Here is a 19,499-nt window from a genome sequence, read left to right as displayed (position 1 = left end):
CCATGTCAGTGTGTACATGAGTGCCATTGCCAACCCTGAGCGCTGCTGTATGCCAGTATATCAGACTCACGGAGCATTCAAAAGGAAAGTCACCAGTTGGCAGCAAAAAACAACAAATTTCCATTCTTCCTTTTTTAATTGAAAGTAAATTGCATAGCACACAAATTGTAGCAGCAGACAATCCAATTTCTAGGCAAAAGACAAAAAGTGCTGGAGTAACACAGTGGGTTTGGCAGCATATCTGGAGAACATGGAAAGTCAACGTTTCAGGTCGGGACCTTTCTTCAGACTTCGATGAAGGTTCCAGGCCCGAAACATTGTCCATCCATGTTCTCCAGTGATGCTGCCAGACCTGCTGTGTTACTCGAGCATTTTGTCTCCTTTTTCGTAAACCAGCACCTGCATTTCCTTGTGATTCCAGTTTCTAGGCATATACATTCTGTCGCTTACAATTTAGTCGCATATGGCACTAACGTAGCACGACATCACAGTGATGTCAAGGAAGGGTTTGATGAGAGCTAACCCAGATTTCAATCAGAAGCTCCTGGTGAGAAAAAGTATTCACACCAATCATTGATCTGTTAGACACCATAAACAGCTCAAAAACAACAGGCACAGCAAAGGCCAATGTTTAATGCTGCTACCACATTACTGCTCCATCCAAGAGGGTTTCCTCTCAAGAGACATCTGACATCTTTCAGAGCCAGCCAGTTTACCAGAATTACAACTTCCCCCCTTAGCACTGTTGTTAATGCCAGAAAAAACAACAACATTATTTTAAGTATTACAATTTATTACACAATAAAGGAATGGAAGGACCAAACTAGAAGTGACCAAAGACCTTGCAGCAGTAGAAACCTCATGTAAACTAAAGGGCCATTAACCCTGGCAAGAGTTGAAAGATGTGAGAGTGGAGCATGGCACTGCATGTGGTGAGTCATTAATATCATGGCACAAGAAATAAACCAGTTTCCTTTTGAATAATACAAGTTCTAGAAATAAATTAATGGTCATAATTAGGCCATTCAGCCCATCAAGTCTGCTCTGCCATTCAATTATGGCGGATCTCTTTCCCTCTCAACCCAATCTCCTGCCTTCTCCCCTTACCTCCAGAGACCCTTAGTAATCATTAATCTTTCTCTTCCTTAATAATGTCCATTGACTTGGCCTCCATAGATTCACCATCCTCTGAGGAAATAAATTCCTCCTTATCTCCTTTCTAAAGGTGTGTCCTTTCATTCAGTACAGTAATTTAAAGGGGACTCACGGGCCAATTTGTAGACATAAATACCAGTGGTCCGTAATGCTAAGGAACAGCACACACAGATTCTGTGCTGGATGCGTGCTGACCATCACACTGGTGAAGGCTGAAGCTTATAACCCAATGTAAATGTGCATTAGGGGAGAGGAAGATGGACCACTGTTTGGAGGCACAAGGAACTGCAGGTGCTGGCTTACAAAGAAATACATAAAGTTCTGGAATGCCAGGCAGCATCTCTGGAGCACACGGATAGGTAACATTTCGGGTCACGATCCTTCTTCAAGGTCCAGAACCGAAATGTCACCTGTCCATGTTCCCCAGAGTTGCTGCCTGACCTGCTGAGTTACTCCAGCACTTTGCGTTGGATCACTGTTTCTTTTTAAGTGACCCTCTAAAACTACTCTGCCATTCACAGCTGCCCTCTGCCTCAGTTTACTTCTTCACATTCTTATATCCTCTGATCCCTCTAAACTCCAAAAATTATGGTCATATATGGCAGCAAACTACCAATGAAATGTGTCTCAAACCTTTTTGACGGCACCATTAATAACCCAGCATCATTGCACGGAGGGTGAACGTATTTAAGATTGAAATCAATGGGATTTTGGACACGAAAGGATGGTTTGGAATCAGATGGCAAAGTGGGCGAGAAATAGGATTAGCTGTAATCTTACAGCACAGCAAAGAAATTTCATGGGCCACCCAGCTCGTTTCTGCCTGTTTTCTATGTCTTAACTGTGGCAAGATTACACTAAGTCCCTGTTATCCACTAATTTTGAAGCCTCGGATCCAAATATGCACAAGGTTGGCAGAATACGACAAAGCAAATTCCTTCAGACCTTTCTCTGGTGGTTTCCAGTGAATCATGTTTGCATGAGATGGATTGTGCTGGCAAGTAGTGACATATCAATAGTCTGCTTGCGGCTGGAGCTGGGATTCAAAGAACGTGACTGAGTGCGTGGCCGAAATCGGAGTTGGAGTCAAAAACATCAAAACAGTGAACATGGATAAATTTATGCCTGGAGCCAGGGTCTAGACTGCTTGTGTGTTTCAGCTTGTTCCGAGAAGCTGATACTTATGTAAAATTTATTATATCTACACTGAGATTAAAAAAGTGCAGATGCTGGAATGTTGAGCGTCAGGCAATGATGTGCGTCGTTGCAGTCTAAAGGGCCTGTACGAGGTAATTCAACAGTTCTCCCGAGTTTTCTCGATTCGAACTCGGAGAATGTCCGTAGCGGGTCCATAGGAGTTTGTGGATGTCTCGTAGTGGCTCGTAATGCTAATGGAAGGTACTCGGGAAATCCGGAAAACTGGTAATGTTTTTTCAACACTGAAAAATGTCCACGAGTAAAAAAATACTTGTGATGAAAGAAATTGTTACTATTTACTCGTACGAGCCGCTACGAGACATCCACAAACTCCTACTGACCTGCCAAAGACATTCTCCGAGTTCGAATCAGGGGAAAACTCAGGAGAACTTGTGAATTATCTCGTACAGTGGGACAGGCCCTTTAGTCATTGCTGGCAACCTTAATGGTATCCCTGTACTTTTGTTACCAGTGAAAAGTCTCTGCCTCTAAACATCATAAATAACAAGGAAATAGTTGAATGATATATAATGTGCCATCTTGAAGAGTGACTAGCAAGATCTCAAATACACCTCCCTTTTGAAAAGTTGGACTGCACCATTCTAGAAGCTTCAACTGCGTATTTAATGTGCTACAAGTCCACTGTAAAACAATTACTTCCCTGAGCCACCAGTTCAATAGTGAATTGCACTTCAAATAGTATAGAAGGTTTGAGAATTTCCGAAGAAATATTAACAAACAGGGTGCCACAGTGGTGCAAATCGTAGAGTTGCTGCCTCACAGCATCAGACACCCAGGTTCTATCAGTTTGTGTGGAGTTTATTATTTTCTCCACATGGCCAATTCAGTTTCCTCCAAGTGCTCCAGTTTCCTGCTACATCCCAAAGACGTACCAAGTGATAAATTAATGGACCATGGTAAATTGCCCATCGTGTGTTTAAATGAGCGGCAGAATCTGGAAGAGGTTGAGGAGAATATGGAGAGAACAAGAAATTGAATAAATGTAAGATTGGCATCAATGGGTGGTTGATGGTTGGTTTAGACGTGGGCCGAAGGACCCTCTGTGAACCAGACACCATGTATTGCTCTTTTAATTACTTATTTGCCCGTGGCCAACAACTTTTCTTGCACTTTCAAAGTTTCTGAACCTTTGCTGGATCTTAATAATTTAGTTTGGCTGAATCGTAAACTTTGCTGTATGAGCAGAACAAAACTAATACAAATTATATTTGGATATTATGTAACGGTGTTCTACAATTTGAAGGTGAATTAAATAACTTTCTCTGAAGCCCAATAAATAGTCAACTCTGTTTCTGTAAGAAAATAATTCTGGTGAACTACAGAAAGTTTTGTTTTGAAAAGATGGTTAAAAAGCACTTAAATAGCCTTATGGCTTGATGCGTATGTATTTCATTTAGTCTATGACATGATGCATGAAATAAAAACATTACTTCATAATTAGTTCTCCATGATGCGTTTTTGAAATGAACCCTTGGATTGTTTCATATTATAGAAATAAGGGCGAAAGCAGATTTTCAAACTAGTCCCTGACATTTGCTGCTAATAATTGAATCTGAAAATCCCTTTCCATGCATCTTATTTTGTAGGTTGACGCAATGCCAATTATACTTTACAACACATTTAGGTGTTCATCAAATAGTATTCTGTAACCTTGTTACTTACAAGAGATTGTCTGATTCATTCTGGTTATTACATCAAATCAACACACTTAAAATATGCCACCATAGATTAATTAAGTAGGGTATCAATTGAAGTTCTAAATTACAATTGCTGTGATCGGATAAAACACATCTAATCCTAATACAGTTACATCTCTTGAAAATCAACAATTTCACAAAAAACATCCAATAATTCTTGATTGATTCATTGTTTATCTGAATTGATTCTCACAAAAGAGATCATGTGCAAACATTGTAGGCCGAAGGGCCCGTTCCTGTGCTACACTATTCTATGTTCGAAAACGTGTCACAAAATTTAAACACTAGGCTGGTTCCATCAAAGGAAATCTTATTGATTCCTGGGGGCAGAATTCAACATGCTAGAAGCAGTGAAGCATTGGCACCTCACTTTTAACCAGCTCACACTTTTCGTTTCTGCCACCTTCAAACAAAAGGCTGACTTTGGCAGGTTATTTAACAGGCAACCACAATGTCTGACCTCACTGAATTTGAATCTTACCACTTTTGGCTTGAAATTTAAGAGAAGCCATTGCTTGGTTGAGGAAGTGAAAATTCACATCAATGCAGTAGGTAATGCTCCAAGGAAAGGAGGATGAGCATTTTAAGCAGAGAACCAGGAGCTTATTTATTCCCTTAGGGTTGTTTGCCCTGGTGGCATAGATAAAGTAAACGGTCACAGTCCTTATCCCAGGGTAAGAAGGCCAAAACTGGCAGACATGTGTTTAAGACGAGAGGGTACGTATTAAAGGGGATCTAAAGGGCAGGTTTTTCTACACGGGAGGGGGTTGTGGGTATATGGAGTGAGCTGCCAAAGGAGAAGGTACTCATAGATACAATTACAATGTTTAACAGTCATTTAGACAGGTACATAGATAGGAAAGGTTTGGAGGGATTTGGGCCAAACACAGGCAAATGCGACTAACTCTGGTAGACATCTTGTCTTGCTTGGATAAGCTGGGCCGATTGGGTCTGCATATTATTCTATGACTTTAAGCTTGCCAAATGCGAACGTTTACCAAAACAAATTTTGGCAGATTGTGTCTATCTCAGGAAAATCATCAAAGTGCTGGAGTAACTGAGCAGGTCAGGCAGCATCTCTGGAGAAAAAGGGTGGGCAACAGTCCCAACCTAAAATGCACCCAGCCCTTTTCTCCCTGACCTGCCGAGATATCCCAGCACTTTATGTCTATCTTTGATATAAACCAGCATCTGAAAATGTTTGTGTCTGCATGATGACTCTCCTGATACTTTTAATGCTTTTCAGTTAAAAAAAAATTTAAACCACATACAGGCAATGCACCTCAAGATATTTGAGCACAAATGAATTCAAATGCTCTATCTGTGAGATAAAGTTAGCAAGCATCATATGAAATATACCATTAAGGGACAGGTAAGAAGGAACACTATCCGAGCTCATGGTTTTGACCTTCAGCTACACAGATGAATTATATTAAAACGGCATACGAATGGGGAAGGAGGCTTGAACTAAATTATAAAGGAAACTTAGGAGTATAGAAGCATTGAGGTGCTTTTAGTCTTGAAAGCTGTCAAACTGAGCGTGCTATTTCTGAAAGTATGCAAATTCTTCAATCTAAGCCATACCTTGCAGATAGCATTAGATATTGTTTGCCTCCTGGTGTACAATGCAGCGACAGAACAAGCTAAAGGCTTAACTATTGACAAAATTAACAAAAGTTAATAATAAAGTGACTCCTTCTTACTCTTTTCTTGCAACTACAGGAGGAAGACATTTTGTCCCTTGAGTTCATGGTTAATAACGTAACTCCACATATTGACATTTGCCCATTCTCCATTCTATATTCTTAGATGTAAAGTGGCATTTGTCATTGTATGAATTGCCACCAATGAAGACTGGCCCAAGCATCTACCACCTTTCGCCTGCTTTACCTTCACGACATACAGGCCTGATTCTAAGAATGCATGGAAGAGGCAGAGTACGAATCCCTTATTCCTGCTTAGTATTCAATAATAAAATAGAATGACTATTTTAATAGATTCATTCAATATGGAAACAGGCCCTTCGGCCCAACTGATCGATGCAAACCAAGAATGTACACAATGTCGATCTTCTACCTCAGAACAACTTTCCAGCACCAACCCGACATCCTTAAAATCTAGAAATCTAATCATGTGTCTTGAATATTAACAATGTCCTCTTTAGACAATAGACAATAGGTGCAGGAGTAGGCCATTCGGCCTCTCGAGCCAGCACCGCCATTCAATGTGATCATGGCTGATCATTCCCAATCAGTACCCCGTTCCTGCCTTCTCCCCATATCCCCCGACTCCGTTATCTTTAAGAGCCCTATCGCGCTCTCTTGAAAGTATCCAGAGAACCGGCTTCCACCGCCCTCTGAGGCAGAGAATTCCAAGGAATGAACAAGGACCCCCAGATCCCGTTGTACTTCCCCTTTTCCCAACTTGATGCCATTTAGATAGTAATCTGCCTTCCTGTTTTTGCTACCTCACATTTATCCACATTAAACTTCATCTGCCCACTCCCCCAATCTGTCCAAGTCACCCTGCATTCTCATAGCATCCTCCTCACAGTTCACACTGCCACCCAGCTTTGTGTCATCTGCAAATTTGCTAATGTTACTTTGAATCCCTTCATCCAAATCATTAATGAATATTGTAAATAGCTGCGGTCCCAGCACCGAGCCTTGCGGTACCCCACTAGTCACTGCCTGCCATTCTGAAAGGGACCTGTTAATCCCTACTCTGTTTCCTGTCTGCCAACCAATTTTCTATCTATGTCAGCACTCTACCCCCAATACCATGTGCCCTGATTTTGCCCACTAATCTCCTATGTGGGACCTTATCAAATGCTTTCCGAACGTCCAGGTACACTACATCCACTGACTCTCCCTTATCCATTTTCCTAGTCACATCCTCAAAAAATTCCAGAAGATTAGTCAAGCATGATTTCCCCATCGTAAATCCATGCTGACTCGGGCTGATCCTGTTACTGCTATCCAAATGTGCGGCTATTTCATCTTTTATAATTGACACCAGCATCTTCCCCACCACCGATGTCAGGCTAACTGGTCTATAATTCCCTGTTTTCTCTCTCCTGCCTTTCTTAAAAAGTGGGATAACATTAGCTACCCTCCAATTCACAGGAACTGATCCTGAGTCTATAGAACATTGGAAAATTATCACCAATGCATCCACGATTTCTAGAGCCACTTCCTAAAGTACCCTGAGATGCAGACCATCAGGCCCTGGGGATTTATCAGCCTTCAGTCCGATCAGTCTACCCAACACCATTTCCTGCCTAATGTGGATTTCTACCTTCAGTTCCTCCGTCTCCCCAGATCCTCTGGCCACTAATATATCAGGAAGATTGTTAGTGAAGATGGATCCAAAGTACCTGTTCAACTCATCTGCCATTTCCTTGTTCCCCATAATAAATTCATCTTTTTTGGTCTTCAAGGGTCCAACTTTGGTCTTAACTAATTTTTTTCTCCTCCGATCCATATCTCCTCCGATCTCTGCCCTGAATGGCTTCCCCATGGTTCTACACACTACAGCAGGGAAAATATCACCCCAACATCAATAATGGGGAAAATCCTGGATCCATCATTATTGAAGTGGCAACAGGGCACTTAGAAATTAATAATGATGGAATTGGGCAAAGTCAACATGAATTTATGGAAGGAAATTACTTTTGACCAATTGGTTAGAATTTGCAGAAGTTATAACTAGCAAAATGGTTAACGGCAAACTGGTTAATTTGTACATTTTGACTTTCAGCTGGCCAACATGCAGATCCACTGTCAAACAAATGGACTGGTAACACACAAGATGAGGTGAGATGAGTTAGTTGAGGGTTCCAGAGGTGCCATAACACAATTCTTTAATAGGGAGGAGTTTTTGAGATGTTGTTTGCTCCTTCTTCAGACAGACGTCAGGGGGGGAGGGAGATAGATAGATAAGGAAGTGTGCAGGTGTGAAAGCAGAGCAAAGGGAATGGAGATCAAGGAAAATGTAGAATAGCTCATTGTTAGCTGGGGGAAGCTAACAACAAAGCAAACTGAGATAAAATGTAGTCGGAGGCAGTAAGACTGGTTGGAAAACTGGGAAGGGGGAGGGATGGAGAGAGAGAGGGAAAGCAAGGGTTACTTGAAGTTAGATAAGTCAATGTTCATGCCGTTGGGTGTAAGCTGCCCAAGTTAAATATGTGGTGCTGTTTGCAACTTGCACTGGGGCTCACTCTAACAATGGAGGAGGCCCAGTGCAAGCCCCGTGCATCCTCTTCTGGGAGTTAATTTTTCTTGCTTCCGATTCCAGCAGATGTAGTGTCTTGCATCTCCATGAAACTTTAAGTTGGTTCAGGATTCCATCTTGCATCACAGAACACTTTCAACAGTTTTTCAGTTTTGTTACCTTGAGAATTCATCTCTCCGTCCACCTGTCCCCGATGCCCCCTCAAACAACAGTCCCAGTATACAGATCTGGTAGTCTATTATTGGCAAAGATATTTTCCTACGTAATATTACAATATAGCTGGTATATCTTCCTAATATGAAACACCCGTGTAAACCACTCCACTTGTGCAGGCTTTCTTAACAAGTGAATTGTGTGCAATGGATGAGGTGTTGAGGGGGTCAGAAGAGGAATAATTTTCCACCCAGTAACTAGAATCAAGGACACAATGAGAAGATGGTAAAGGCAGTGACTCTTACAATACCCAAGATGTATGGGGAAGAACACACTTGAATGGCAGAGACATAGAAGGCCACAGGACAAGTGCTGTTAAATGGGTTATTGTAGATGGGTACACGATGGTCACCCATGGACCTTGTGGGCCAAAGGGTCTGTTTCTGTGCTGTGTCTCTCCATGGCCCTCTAATAAATGGGCACTTGAGAAAATCAAAGGGCCCCTTGGTCTGAATTTGTAGCACCTTTCAACAATCTTTTCATGTCAATGATTCTGGAGAATAAAATGCACTTAAATTAAAAAGCCAGTTGCATAAGTACTGCTTGCTTTCATGTAGAAAAATATAAATTCTTAAGCTGCCTTTCGGATGCAGTTCTTTGCCTCAAGTATTTTCAGAAAGGCCCAAGACAGGCACTTAAGTAAAAGGAAGTAACTGAGCAAACTTCCAAAACACTCGACAAGAGCAGCATCCATTCTCATTTTCTTTTCCAAGCACTGCACAGAATTTATAATTACCAGTTCTTTGCATCTATTGTAAGTTTAATAGACTAAAGAGCTATCACAGCCACATTTATTTTAAAAGCACCAGCCCTGGAGTGTCTACTGGAGAGCCAAATGATTAATACAAATGCTTTGTCAGAATGAAGATGTAACAAGCACCGCCCAGTCAAAGGATGAATTGAAATCAGTGGGTTATCTTTCAGATTAACCAGGGCATTTAGTAAGGAAATTTTCATGAGAGTGTAATTCTTAGCTTTCATGAATCCACGCAGTAGGCAGCCTGCCAACTGTCAAGTTGGTGAAATTTTCCTGCTTCACAAAACATCTCCTATTAATTTCTCCATTTAGATAAGTTAATGTTTCTCCTGCACAAGCTTATTTGCAATGCATACTCCCTCTCACCAGCAGAATAAGGCATTGTTTATACATCAACGTTAACATTTTTCAAACAGCACAAAATATAGTTTCTATGGCATTGCAGTCTAATTTTTCTTTTGAACGAAAGTAATACAGTGTAAGTAACATAATTCAAGCCTAAATTGGCAGTGTTAGATGAAATAAAAATCCTTTAAAGAATCAAAAAGGCCAAAGGATTCATTTCCAGCAGGGAATAATTGACAAGGCTGTTCTACAGTTGGTTTCATGTACTTACACTATAATATCTTTTGATATGTCGCCTGATGTCCAAAGTTAATTTGTGGCACATTTGCACTTCGTACTGACTTGGCAACGTCTCACAATCAACATTACTGCAGTGGAATAAACTGGGTTGAATATGTAGCCCCTGATACAAAACAGAAGATGCACATATGAAATGCAACTCAATATTCTAGTGATACAAAACTTGATTTTTTTTCCTCAATACTAAAAATTCAGTAAAAACACATATTTTATTCTCAAGCTGGTTTGTACACATATTCTACATTTGAAGTTACTTACAAACCAATAATGCATTCACTGAACAGTCAAGCCCATCTGCAAATTCTCAATGTCCATGCAATTAACACTATCTTGTTTACTGCTGTAATGAAGGAAAGTCAAGGATTCTGCTAACTAACATTACTCTGTGTCAAGGCCCACTCTTTCCTTTCCTCAGGCAACTAGATTGTTTTGACTGTAAAAATCCAAACCATCTGCTCGTCCACTGGATCAGTTTAAAATAATTACTTTTAATTTAGATAAGGACGCCTTTGCTTTCCGATCCAAATTCTAAGATGCCCAACCTCATAATTTACTGTGTGATAAACTCTGGACAAAAAAAACATAGATTATTAAATATTTTCCAAGGACTTGTTTTGATCCAAGGTCATAAAAATATCTGGCACCAGTTTGGGCTAGAGATGCATCCCTTGGCGTTTGATGACTGTGCACGACAATCTTCTGCAAAAGGTCAAGGAGTTTTTTTTTTAAATTGGGGAGGGGGTTGTGGGGAAGAGTCGGAAGAAGGAAAGGGGAAATAAAAACTCAATATGAAAAACCCAAATGTTATTTTTAACTTTAGGAATAATTTCTTGCACAGAAATGTCAACTTTTTTTAATCTCAGCCGTTAGGTCTCATCTTTCTCATTTTCAATGAGATAAGTATTCGCTTTCGTAGGATATATGCCATTTGCTCGTTTTCTAAAACGACATCCGCAAGAACGATGAGATTGCATCGTCTTCAATTGCTTTTACTGGCTACAAATCAACTTACTAGGGAAAGCAAGAAGCTGATATTTTGCTTCAAAGCCATAATAAAGCATACTAATGTCTGAGGGAGTACTTTCATTGCAAAACAGTTGTCCTTTCGGCTTTCTTTTGATAATCAAACATTTCCCCAGCATGGAAATAAAAATTTGTAAATGTGTTTCCAAACGTTTCTGAGAAAATATGGATAGTTAAGGGTTTGAAATTCATCTCTGGTTACCAACGTTACCGATTTAGAATCTTTGCATTTACCCTACCGCTAGAACATCCAACTTTTAGTCTGTCCAGATACCTCACCAACAGAAATCTCATCTGATTTTCTCATCCTTAAGGGGCTGTCCCACTGCAGCGACCTAATTGACGAGTTTAGAAGAGTTTGCCCTCGACTCGTACTCGCAGCATGGTTGACACGAGGTCCTAGGAGGTCTTTGTAACTCTCCTTCATGCTCGAGAGTAGTCCCCGCGTACTCGAAAGCCTCAGCTAGGTCGCAGGGTATTTTTCAACATGCTGAAAAATGCCCGTGAGTAAAAAAAGGTCGCCATGGAAAATAACCGATATTTTTTTTACTCGTAGGTTTAGTCGAAGTAGGTCGGAACGTTATTCGTAAGTAATCAAGGGTAGTCGAAAGTAATCGAAGGTAGGCGTAGAGAGTCTTCAACATAGTTGAAGGGAGGTCGAAGGAGATCGTCTTCACTCTCCACGATTTTCCAATTTTCCAATTGTCCAATTTTCCCGAAGCTAGTCGAAGCTGGTCTTCAACATAGTCGAAGGAGGTCTTCAACATGACACTTTTTCAAACTCTCCTAAACTCTTCGCCAATTAGGGCACCACAGTGGGACAGCCCTTTTTACTCAAGAATACCCCAAAAATGTAAATTGTCCCTCATGTGTAGAATAGTGTTAGTGTATGGGGTGATCGCTGGCTGGCACAGACTCGGTGGGCCAAAGGGCCTGTTTCCGTGCTATATCTCTAAACTAAACTAAAAATAACTTATATCAACTGTGGGTAGACATAAAATGCTGGAGAAACTCAGCGGGACAGGCAGCATTTCTGAAGAGAAGGAATGGGCGACGTTTCTGGTCGAGACCCTTCTTCAGACTGATGTCAGGGGAGTGGGCGGGACAGAGATAGACTGCAGTTGGAGACAGTAGGATGGTGGGAGAACTGGGAAGAGGGAGGGCATGGAGAGAGAGGAAAAGCAAGGGCTATTTGAAGTTAGAGATGCCAATGTTCATACCGCTGGGGTGCATTTTGTGTCTACCTTCAATTTAAACCAGCATCTGCAGTTCTTCCCTGCACATTTATACCAACTGTGACCATTTAGTGTAAATTAATTTGGTTTGCACTTAAATCTTGGCACCATTCAGCTGTTTTTGTATTTGTCATCATATTGATTGTGTACTTATTCTACGTGTTTCATGCAAAATAGAAATTTAATTGCACCCTGTGGTAATGTTTTTACTTACAAAAACAAACTTTATTGAGAATAAAAAATACATACAAAACAAAAAACTATACATATTCTTAAGATTCACTGCGTCTCTACATTCATTAGTGTTTTACTCAGTAGGTGATCACACCTATCTTTAAGCCAAAACCCTTGCCACCCATGTGGCCCCCTGGGGTGATACTCCCTTCCCTTGTTTGAGGTGTCTCCACTGGACTCTGACCTCAATGTCCGGCAGTGGAAGGACCCTAGACCGTGGTCCTCCCTCACAGAGCCATGGCGTTGGCAGCACCAAGCTTCACCATGCCTACACTAAAACACGTATTCCTGCAGACAGGAATGGGTGTTGGCACCATTTCCCCACGGATATCTGGCTGCGCAATAAACTTAACCTGAATCTGACCCCATGCTCCAAGTTCTTGTCCTTCAAACTGGTAGGAAGGTTCTGTCAGATGAGTTTTGGCGAATAGCGTGCGATGCATTTTGTCACCACTGTACCCTGGAGGGAAAGAACATCCTGGGGTGGTGGATGAGAAGCCAATAGACAATAGGTGCAGGAGTAGGACATTCGACCCTTCAGGCCAGCACCGCCATTAAATGTAATCATGGCTGATCATCCACAATCAGTACCCCGTTCCTGCCTTCTCCCCATATCCCCTGACTGCACTACCTTTAAGAGCCAATCAAGCAGCCTGCTTGAAGAACAAGGCTAAGACCTTTCAGCTTTGTTAACATAAATTATGGTACTTACACTGCCATCGAAGACATTATCGTAAATGTTTTCCGTCCCACAGCTGGGACATGCGAACTGGAACCTTTCTGCGTCACGGTATTTTTCTTCGTCGGTGAGCTGGACCGAGCCACCCAGCAGCACATCGTTTTCTTCAACTTGTAGACCGGCGCGATTCATTCGAAACTGGGATGGATCTAGGCCTTTAGCAAGCAAGAGAAGAAAACAAATGCGTCAAAAATCAAGTAGACCCCATTCATGATCTTCATTCACCCATAACCAGATACAGTTTTACAGAATGAACATGGAAAGGGCAAAGGGTTTGGTATAACACTGCCAGTGAAGAGATAGAAATCTACTCTGGTTTGAACACAACCCAGTGAACATTTCCATTGATGGTCTATGAATTCACAACATACACTGTTAGTGAAGCCCAATAGTTCTTCACCGCTGTTACCTCACTATCCTCAGACTACTGAACAGCTCTCGTATGAACCAGGGTCTAGACCTGATCTTCCAACCCACCTCATTGTGGCCCTTGAACCTTTTCTCCATAATTGTAACACTATATTCTCCACTCGGGTATTTTTCTGCTGTACTTATGCATGGTTTGATTGCCCTTGTGTACGGCATGATTTGACTGCATAACAGGCATACAAAGATTTTCTCTGTATCGGTACATGTGACAATAATAAACCAATACCAATATGAAACCTGCTGCAAGCTTCCGATCTGTAGCAGGACTGACAGAGAGCTTCATTAAGCGATAGCTCTTCTTTCCTTTAAGGAGAGGGAGGAGATCCCATGGTGAGGATCAAGAAGCCATTTCATGCAATGTTCTAGCCGACATTCCCCAACTGCCCTGTATCCACCCATCTCAACCCCTTCCAAATGTCCTCATCAGTTCTAACAAAATTAATAATCCTACTGTGTTTTGAGCCTCGCATTAATATGTTAAGACTAAAGCACATGCTTGGCTCAAGGATTAAGCCATGCACATCTAAACACACACAGCCAGTACAGTGAAACTGCAAATTGATCATTAAGTTGTGGCTCCTTCGGTTGTTTGCTTTGTTACTTGGATAACTGTGGTAATTCTAGAGCTAACACATACCAACGTTCAGACGGGGCACTTTGGTCGGCATGGATAAATTGGGCCGAAGAGCCCGTTTCCATTCTATACGACTCTCTGACTAAATAATTTATTTTGCTAAACCTAGCTGGATACAGACAGGTAAATCTATGGCACCTTAATGCACTCCCTCTGAACTACCGTTGTAACGAGTACATGCATGCAGTGTCCTCAATCCATTTTGATGCTGGAAACCACCCTAGTTACGGAAAATCTGTAATTTCATGGCCTGTATCTGGGAACTAGTGTTAAAACAGATCACACCCACGAGGCTGCATTGTTCCATCTGCCAAAAACACACCCTCTGTGCTTCAACTTTTTTGAATTTACAGCATGCATAATTTCAGAGTGGTCTCAGACTGAATGGCCTCATGGCAATGCATCCATTTCCCCAAACTCCTATGATTGTTCCTCTCCACAGGATCTCTGACCGACCATCCCCAACAGGACTAGGGGTAAACAGACCTGCTGTCTCGTACCATCGAGGCTAAAGCACTCATCCCATCCTGCTAATTATCCCACTCAAGCAAAACCTTTATATTTTATAATCATAGATCAAAATACTTACTGACAGTTTAATCACCTCATTCCCGTTGCCAAAATGCTAGAAAACTTGTGTCTGGCAAGTAAAAAATGCAGCCATATCTGAAATCAAATTACCACTCCCAGTCCAGTAACATTTGATTTCGTCTTCCGTTATAGATTAATTGACTGAATTATCGATTCACGTGAAAAATTCTCAGTAATAAAAAGGTCTAATTCCAATATAGACATACAAGGAACTGCAGAAGCTGGAATTTGAGCAAAGCACAAGGTGCTGCTGGAACTCAGCGGGTCAGGCAACATTTCGGGTCGGGACCTGTGAAGGCAACATTTCGGGTCAGGACCCTTCTTCCGTCTGATTCTTTAGAGATTCCAAAATAGACCCATGGTAAAAACGAACCATGTGCTAACTGTCCTGAATGAGATAGGTCTTAAAATTTGATTTTAAATGATTGTTGGGTCTGGTAGTGAAGGTATTGGCAACTCTAACAACAGCGCTGATACTCTGAATGGAAGAAAAGAAACACCAAAATTCAAAACATGAATCTCCTTGCAAAAATATAAACATAATTGGAAAAATATTAATTGTAGAGCTGACAGAGGATACTATCGCACACCCCCAAACACCTTTACCATCACTCATCCTTGTATGCCGATTCAATAATGCTCAGAAATCAAGCTCAGAGGCCTTTATTTGGGAAACATGAGGTGCGTTGTTCGCAGTGCAAAACCTTGAACTTTCTTTGACTAGCTGACTGAAATAAAGGCCGCACGTGTCACCAACAATTTCAAGACTGCCTCAATTAACAGTGTACAAAGCAAAGGGAACTCTGTACAGTTGTTCTCTATTTAATTAACACCCCGTGGATTTATTCAAAGTACATCTCTTAAACACACTCTTTCCCTTTAAATCTTCACTGTGGCTTGCAGCAACCTGCAATGCTCCCCCCTCTACAGCAACACGCAAGAAAATACACGGAAGGTCAAAGCTATTTAAATTTACCAAGAAACTATCCAAGTATTACATTTCTTTCTAGAAGATTAGTGACAAATTAAAGAATTCTTTTACACCAAAGACAATTTTTCACCACAACTCTGCGGAGAATATTATGGGAACCTGTACTTGCAACTGTTTCACTGTCTAGGCCTACACTAAAGGATGTTGACTTCAGATGCTGCCATCTATAGACCAGCATTAAATAGAAAGACAAAATAGTAGCTGCACAGAGATGATAATTACTTCATTATATAAAGATGTAAATTCTCAAGAGGTTAACAATCAGCTCAATAGTTCTTTATTAATTTTTTTTTTGAGCATCGCAAATCAAATTCAATTTGCGTCTCTCTACAGACCTGCGAACGTTTATATACTTTATTACACTGTCAAAAGAAATGAACCAGCTGGAAGGCGTTAAGCTGCCTCCGTACCTATGTCGGGCTTGTTAATAGTCAAAATAGAGAAATGGGTTGATGCTACAACTCCAGAGAACAGCATTCCAGAGAAACAGAGAACGGGTGCACTGAAGATTTTCAGGGATGTTACCAGGACTCGAGGGCCGGAGCTATAGGGAGAGGTTGAACAGGCTAGGACTTTATTCCTTGGAGTGCAGGAGGATAAGGGGTTATCTTATAGAGGTGCATAAGATCATGAGGGGAATGGTTAGGCTGCATGCACAGAGTCTTTTACCCAGCGCTGGGGAATCAAGGACGAGAGGGTGCAACTCGTCCTTGATTATGCTGCTGCCATGCCAAGGCAGCGTGAGGTATAAATGGAGTCAATGGTTCAGTTGCCTGATAACAGCTGAAAAAGTGCTCTTCAAGTGTGCCCCACCATGATCATGCCAGATTGGTCCCAAGCATCGACTCCTCTTCAGTACCTATTCCATGTAACCTCATTGACCAATAGGTAGCATCAGGACACCATTCACACCCAGTTCAAATAACATTTCTACAATCTATTGTGAAGGAAGTCTGGATGACACCAGAAAAGAAATGGATGTGCTTGAACCTCAAGGGAGTACACAGGAAGAGGCTGTTTACATAGAAACGGGCAATTTCACAAATGGATCTGAACGCAGATTAATAATTTATAAACGGAGACCATTTCAAGAGTGGATGCCAGAAGTACGCTGGCACATGACGGAATGATAGACCAGGACTTCATACGATTTAAGGCCCTGTCCCTGTGGCACGCAAATTGCGCAACCTCGTAGTCGCGTTGAGGCGCACGGGCATCGTGTGGCCGCGCAGGGCCGGTCCCACTGAGAAGCGCGGAGGGGTATGGAGTTGTGCGCGGTATCGCTCCGAAATTTTGTAGTGAACAAAATCTTCGCGCGCCACCGGCCTGTCGCGCAACTGACGGCCAAAGTGGGACAGGCCCAAGACCCTGGCGCGACGCAACGTCTCACCTCCAACAGCAGCAGAAGCAGGCAAACGATCGCCGAGCTCGGCCTGAGGCTTATGGCCATTGCAGATCCGATTCGCCCCCACTTCTACTCCCAGAGCAGGGCCAAGAAAATTGAAGATAGACACAAAATGCTGGAGTAACTCAGCGGGACCGGCAGCATCTCTGGAGAGAAGGAATGGACGATGTTTCGGGTCAAGACCATTCTTTCAGGCTGAAGAAGTCTCGACCTGAAACATCACCCATTCCTTTTCTCCAGAGATGCTGCTGGTCCTGCTGAGTTACTCCAGCATTGTGCGTCCATATTCAAATGACGTCAAACGCTCCAGATGGCTGTGCGGGTGCATGAAGTCACGCGCAACCTTGCGGGACCGTCGCGCCTCAACGCGATCACGAGGTCACGTAATTAGAGTGCCAAGGGCACGTAAGTGGGACAGGGGCTTTAGGTTATAAACAGCAACGATTTGGAGGAGCTCAAATTCACAGAAGTTGGAAGATCATCCTAAGGAAGCATTGAAATAATTGAGAGGGACAGGCAATAACAAAGCAGGGCTCAACAAGACACTGGGAGGGCTGCAAGTGATACAATGGAAAAGGAAATAGGTTTTGAAAAAGAATAATAGTGTTGGAAGCTTCACCCAAGCATAAACAGGATGACAATATTGTGAACAAGATTGGTCTAGCTTAGACAGTGGCTGGGGGAGGGAGCGGGGTGTGGAGATGGAATTGATGGCTAGGAAATGAAGGTTCCAATCTCAGCAAAGATAAAGCTATCTAATTAAGGGATGCCAAGCTCACAGACACCAAGTTCTAAATAAGAGATCCATCACTCACAGCCCTGTGTGATGTTTAGCTTGGAATTTTATTTTGTACTTTTTTTTGTGCAATAACTCTCCAGATTGTGGTAAATTTAATCTAGGTTAGTTTATGGCAGGTCACGTTTGATTTATACTGCTTTTAGTCTCCACAGCTGACCTGGAATATTTCACTGGGCCTTGAAATTCCTCCACACATGCAAGTTTGTTCTTGCTCTCAAGTATTTGGACAAGAAACATCCTCTAACAGATAACACTATCAAAGTGCGGATTTGCGCTATACACAAATTTAGGCAACATTTTTTTTAATCACCCTTCAAAGGGGCACACCAACAAATCAGTGACTCAACACCCATAATCAGATCAATTAAAAACGTTCTCCTTTGCAGTTTTGAATATTAAACAAAGCCTCTGGGTCAGATCACTCCAGGGAACAGCAGTAATAATAGCATAATCAAACTGACAATTTTTATATTATTCCCAAAGATAAACGTGGCAGCAATAGGTGAAGGGTACTGGGAGGACTGAAAGGAGGAATAAAACAGCAAGAGGGATAATTGCAAAGAAACAGAGCTCAACTTACAAATTAAACCATCACAAAGAAAATTAGCCAACAGCAACAACTCATTACCAGGTTGTTGCTGCTCACAATCCATCTGTCGGGAGAAGATGGGAAGCTGATTTTTAAAAAAAACTAACAAGCGATCGTAGACATGCATATGAATGGCAAGTCTGGCCTCATATGTTCATAGGTTCTCGGAGCAGAATTAGGGACCATTCGACCCATCAAGTGCACTCAGCCATTCAATCGTGGCAGATCTATATTTCCCTGTCAACCCCATTCCCCTGCCTTCTCCCCGTAACCACTGACAACTATATCCCTAGATTGCAACTTTGGCAGCTATTTACGTTTTGACAGCTGAGCCATAACTCGATTCCTCTAAAAATCTGCATGGGAAACTGCAGGGACCAACGAGTGACTTTTAGGAATATAAGCCTCACTGATTTCCAGCCCGGGTCTTCAGCAACAGTGCACGGTGAGCGACTGCTGGTGGCCCAGGTCAGTTCACCAAACCGTAAAGGACAGGGATCAATGTGGTGCCTTTATTTGACCAGGAAGCTCCAGACAGGGTGATCATCAGCCAGAGAAGCTTCTCATCTGAGATTAGCTCAATTTCCTTTTTATGTTCATGGATGGCACCAACCTTTGTTGGTGCAGCCAGAAAGGAGCCATGTTTGGCACAGATATTGTGGGCCAAAGGGCTTATTGTGTTGTACTGTTTGTGCTCCAATATGCCACAGTTGTCATTGACTTTATAATAATGGATAAATGTGTACCAACAAAATCATTCCAAGTCTTCTCCAACCAGAAGACTTAAATGAACTAGGAGCTTGCAAACGCTGAGGGCAGGATGTGCGGCATTTAGGATTGGCAAACCAGTGTGATATAAGAAGTCCAGCTAAGACTTCCTGAAGGCCATCAAGAGGCTGAAGAGACAATTTT

At 42.0% G+C, this 19,499-nt stretch overlaps 1 protein-coding gene across 1 annotated transcript in view; it reads right to left on the bottom strand.

Moving 5' to 3' along the window:
• pola1 (DNA polymerase alpha 1, catalytic subunit) overlaps window positions 1-19,499 on the bottom strand; it is a 248,098-nt gene that overhangs the window by 86,064 nt on the left and 142,535 nt on the right. Inside the window, exons 33-34 of the mRNA XM_033033174.1 lie at window positions 13,123-13,304; window positions 9,890-10,021 (exon numbers count right to left, since the gene is read on the bottom strand). Of these exons, the coding sequence (XP_032889065.1) occupies window positions 9,890-10,021; window positions 13,123-13,304 (314 nt within the window). The remainder of the gene's footprint in view (window positions 1-9,889; window positions 10,022-13,122; window positions 13,305-19,499) is intronic.

This window comes from Amblyraja radiata, chromosome 14, assembly GCF_010909765.2.
Source record: "Amblyraja radiata isolate CabotCenter1 chromosome 14, sAmbRad1.1.pri, whole genome shotgun sequence".
In the NCBI taxonomy this organism is placed as follows: domain Eukaryota; kingdom Metazoa; phylum Chordata; class Chondrichthyes; order Rajiformes; family Rajidae; genus Amblyraja; species Amblyraja radiata.
This window is presented reverse-complemented; position numbering and strand designations above follow the sequence as displayed.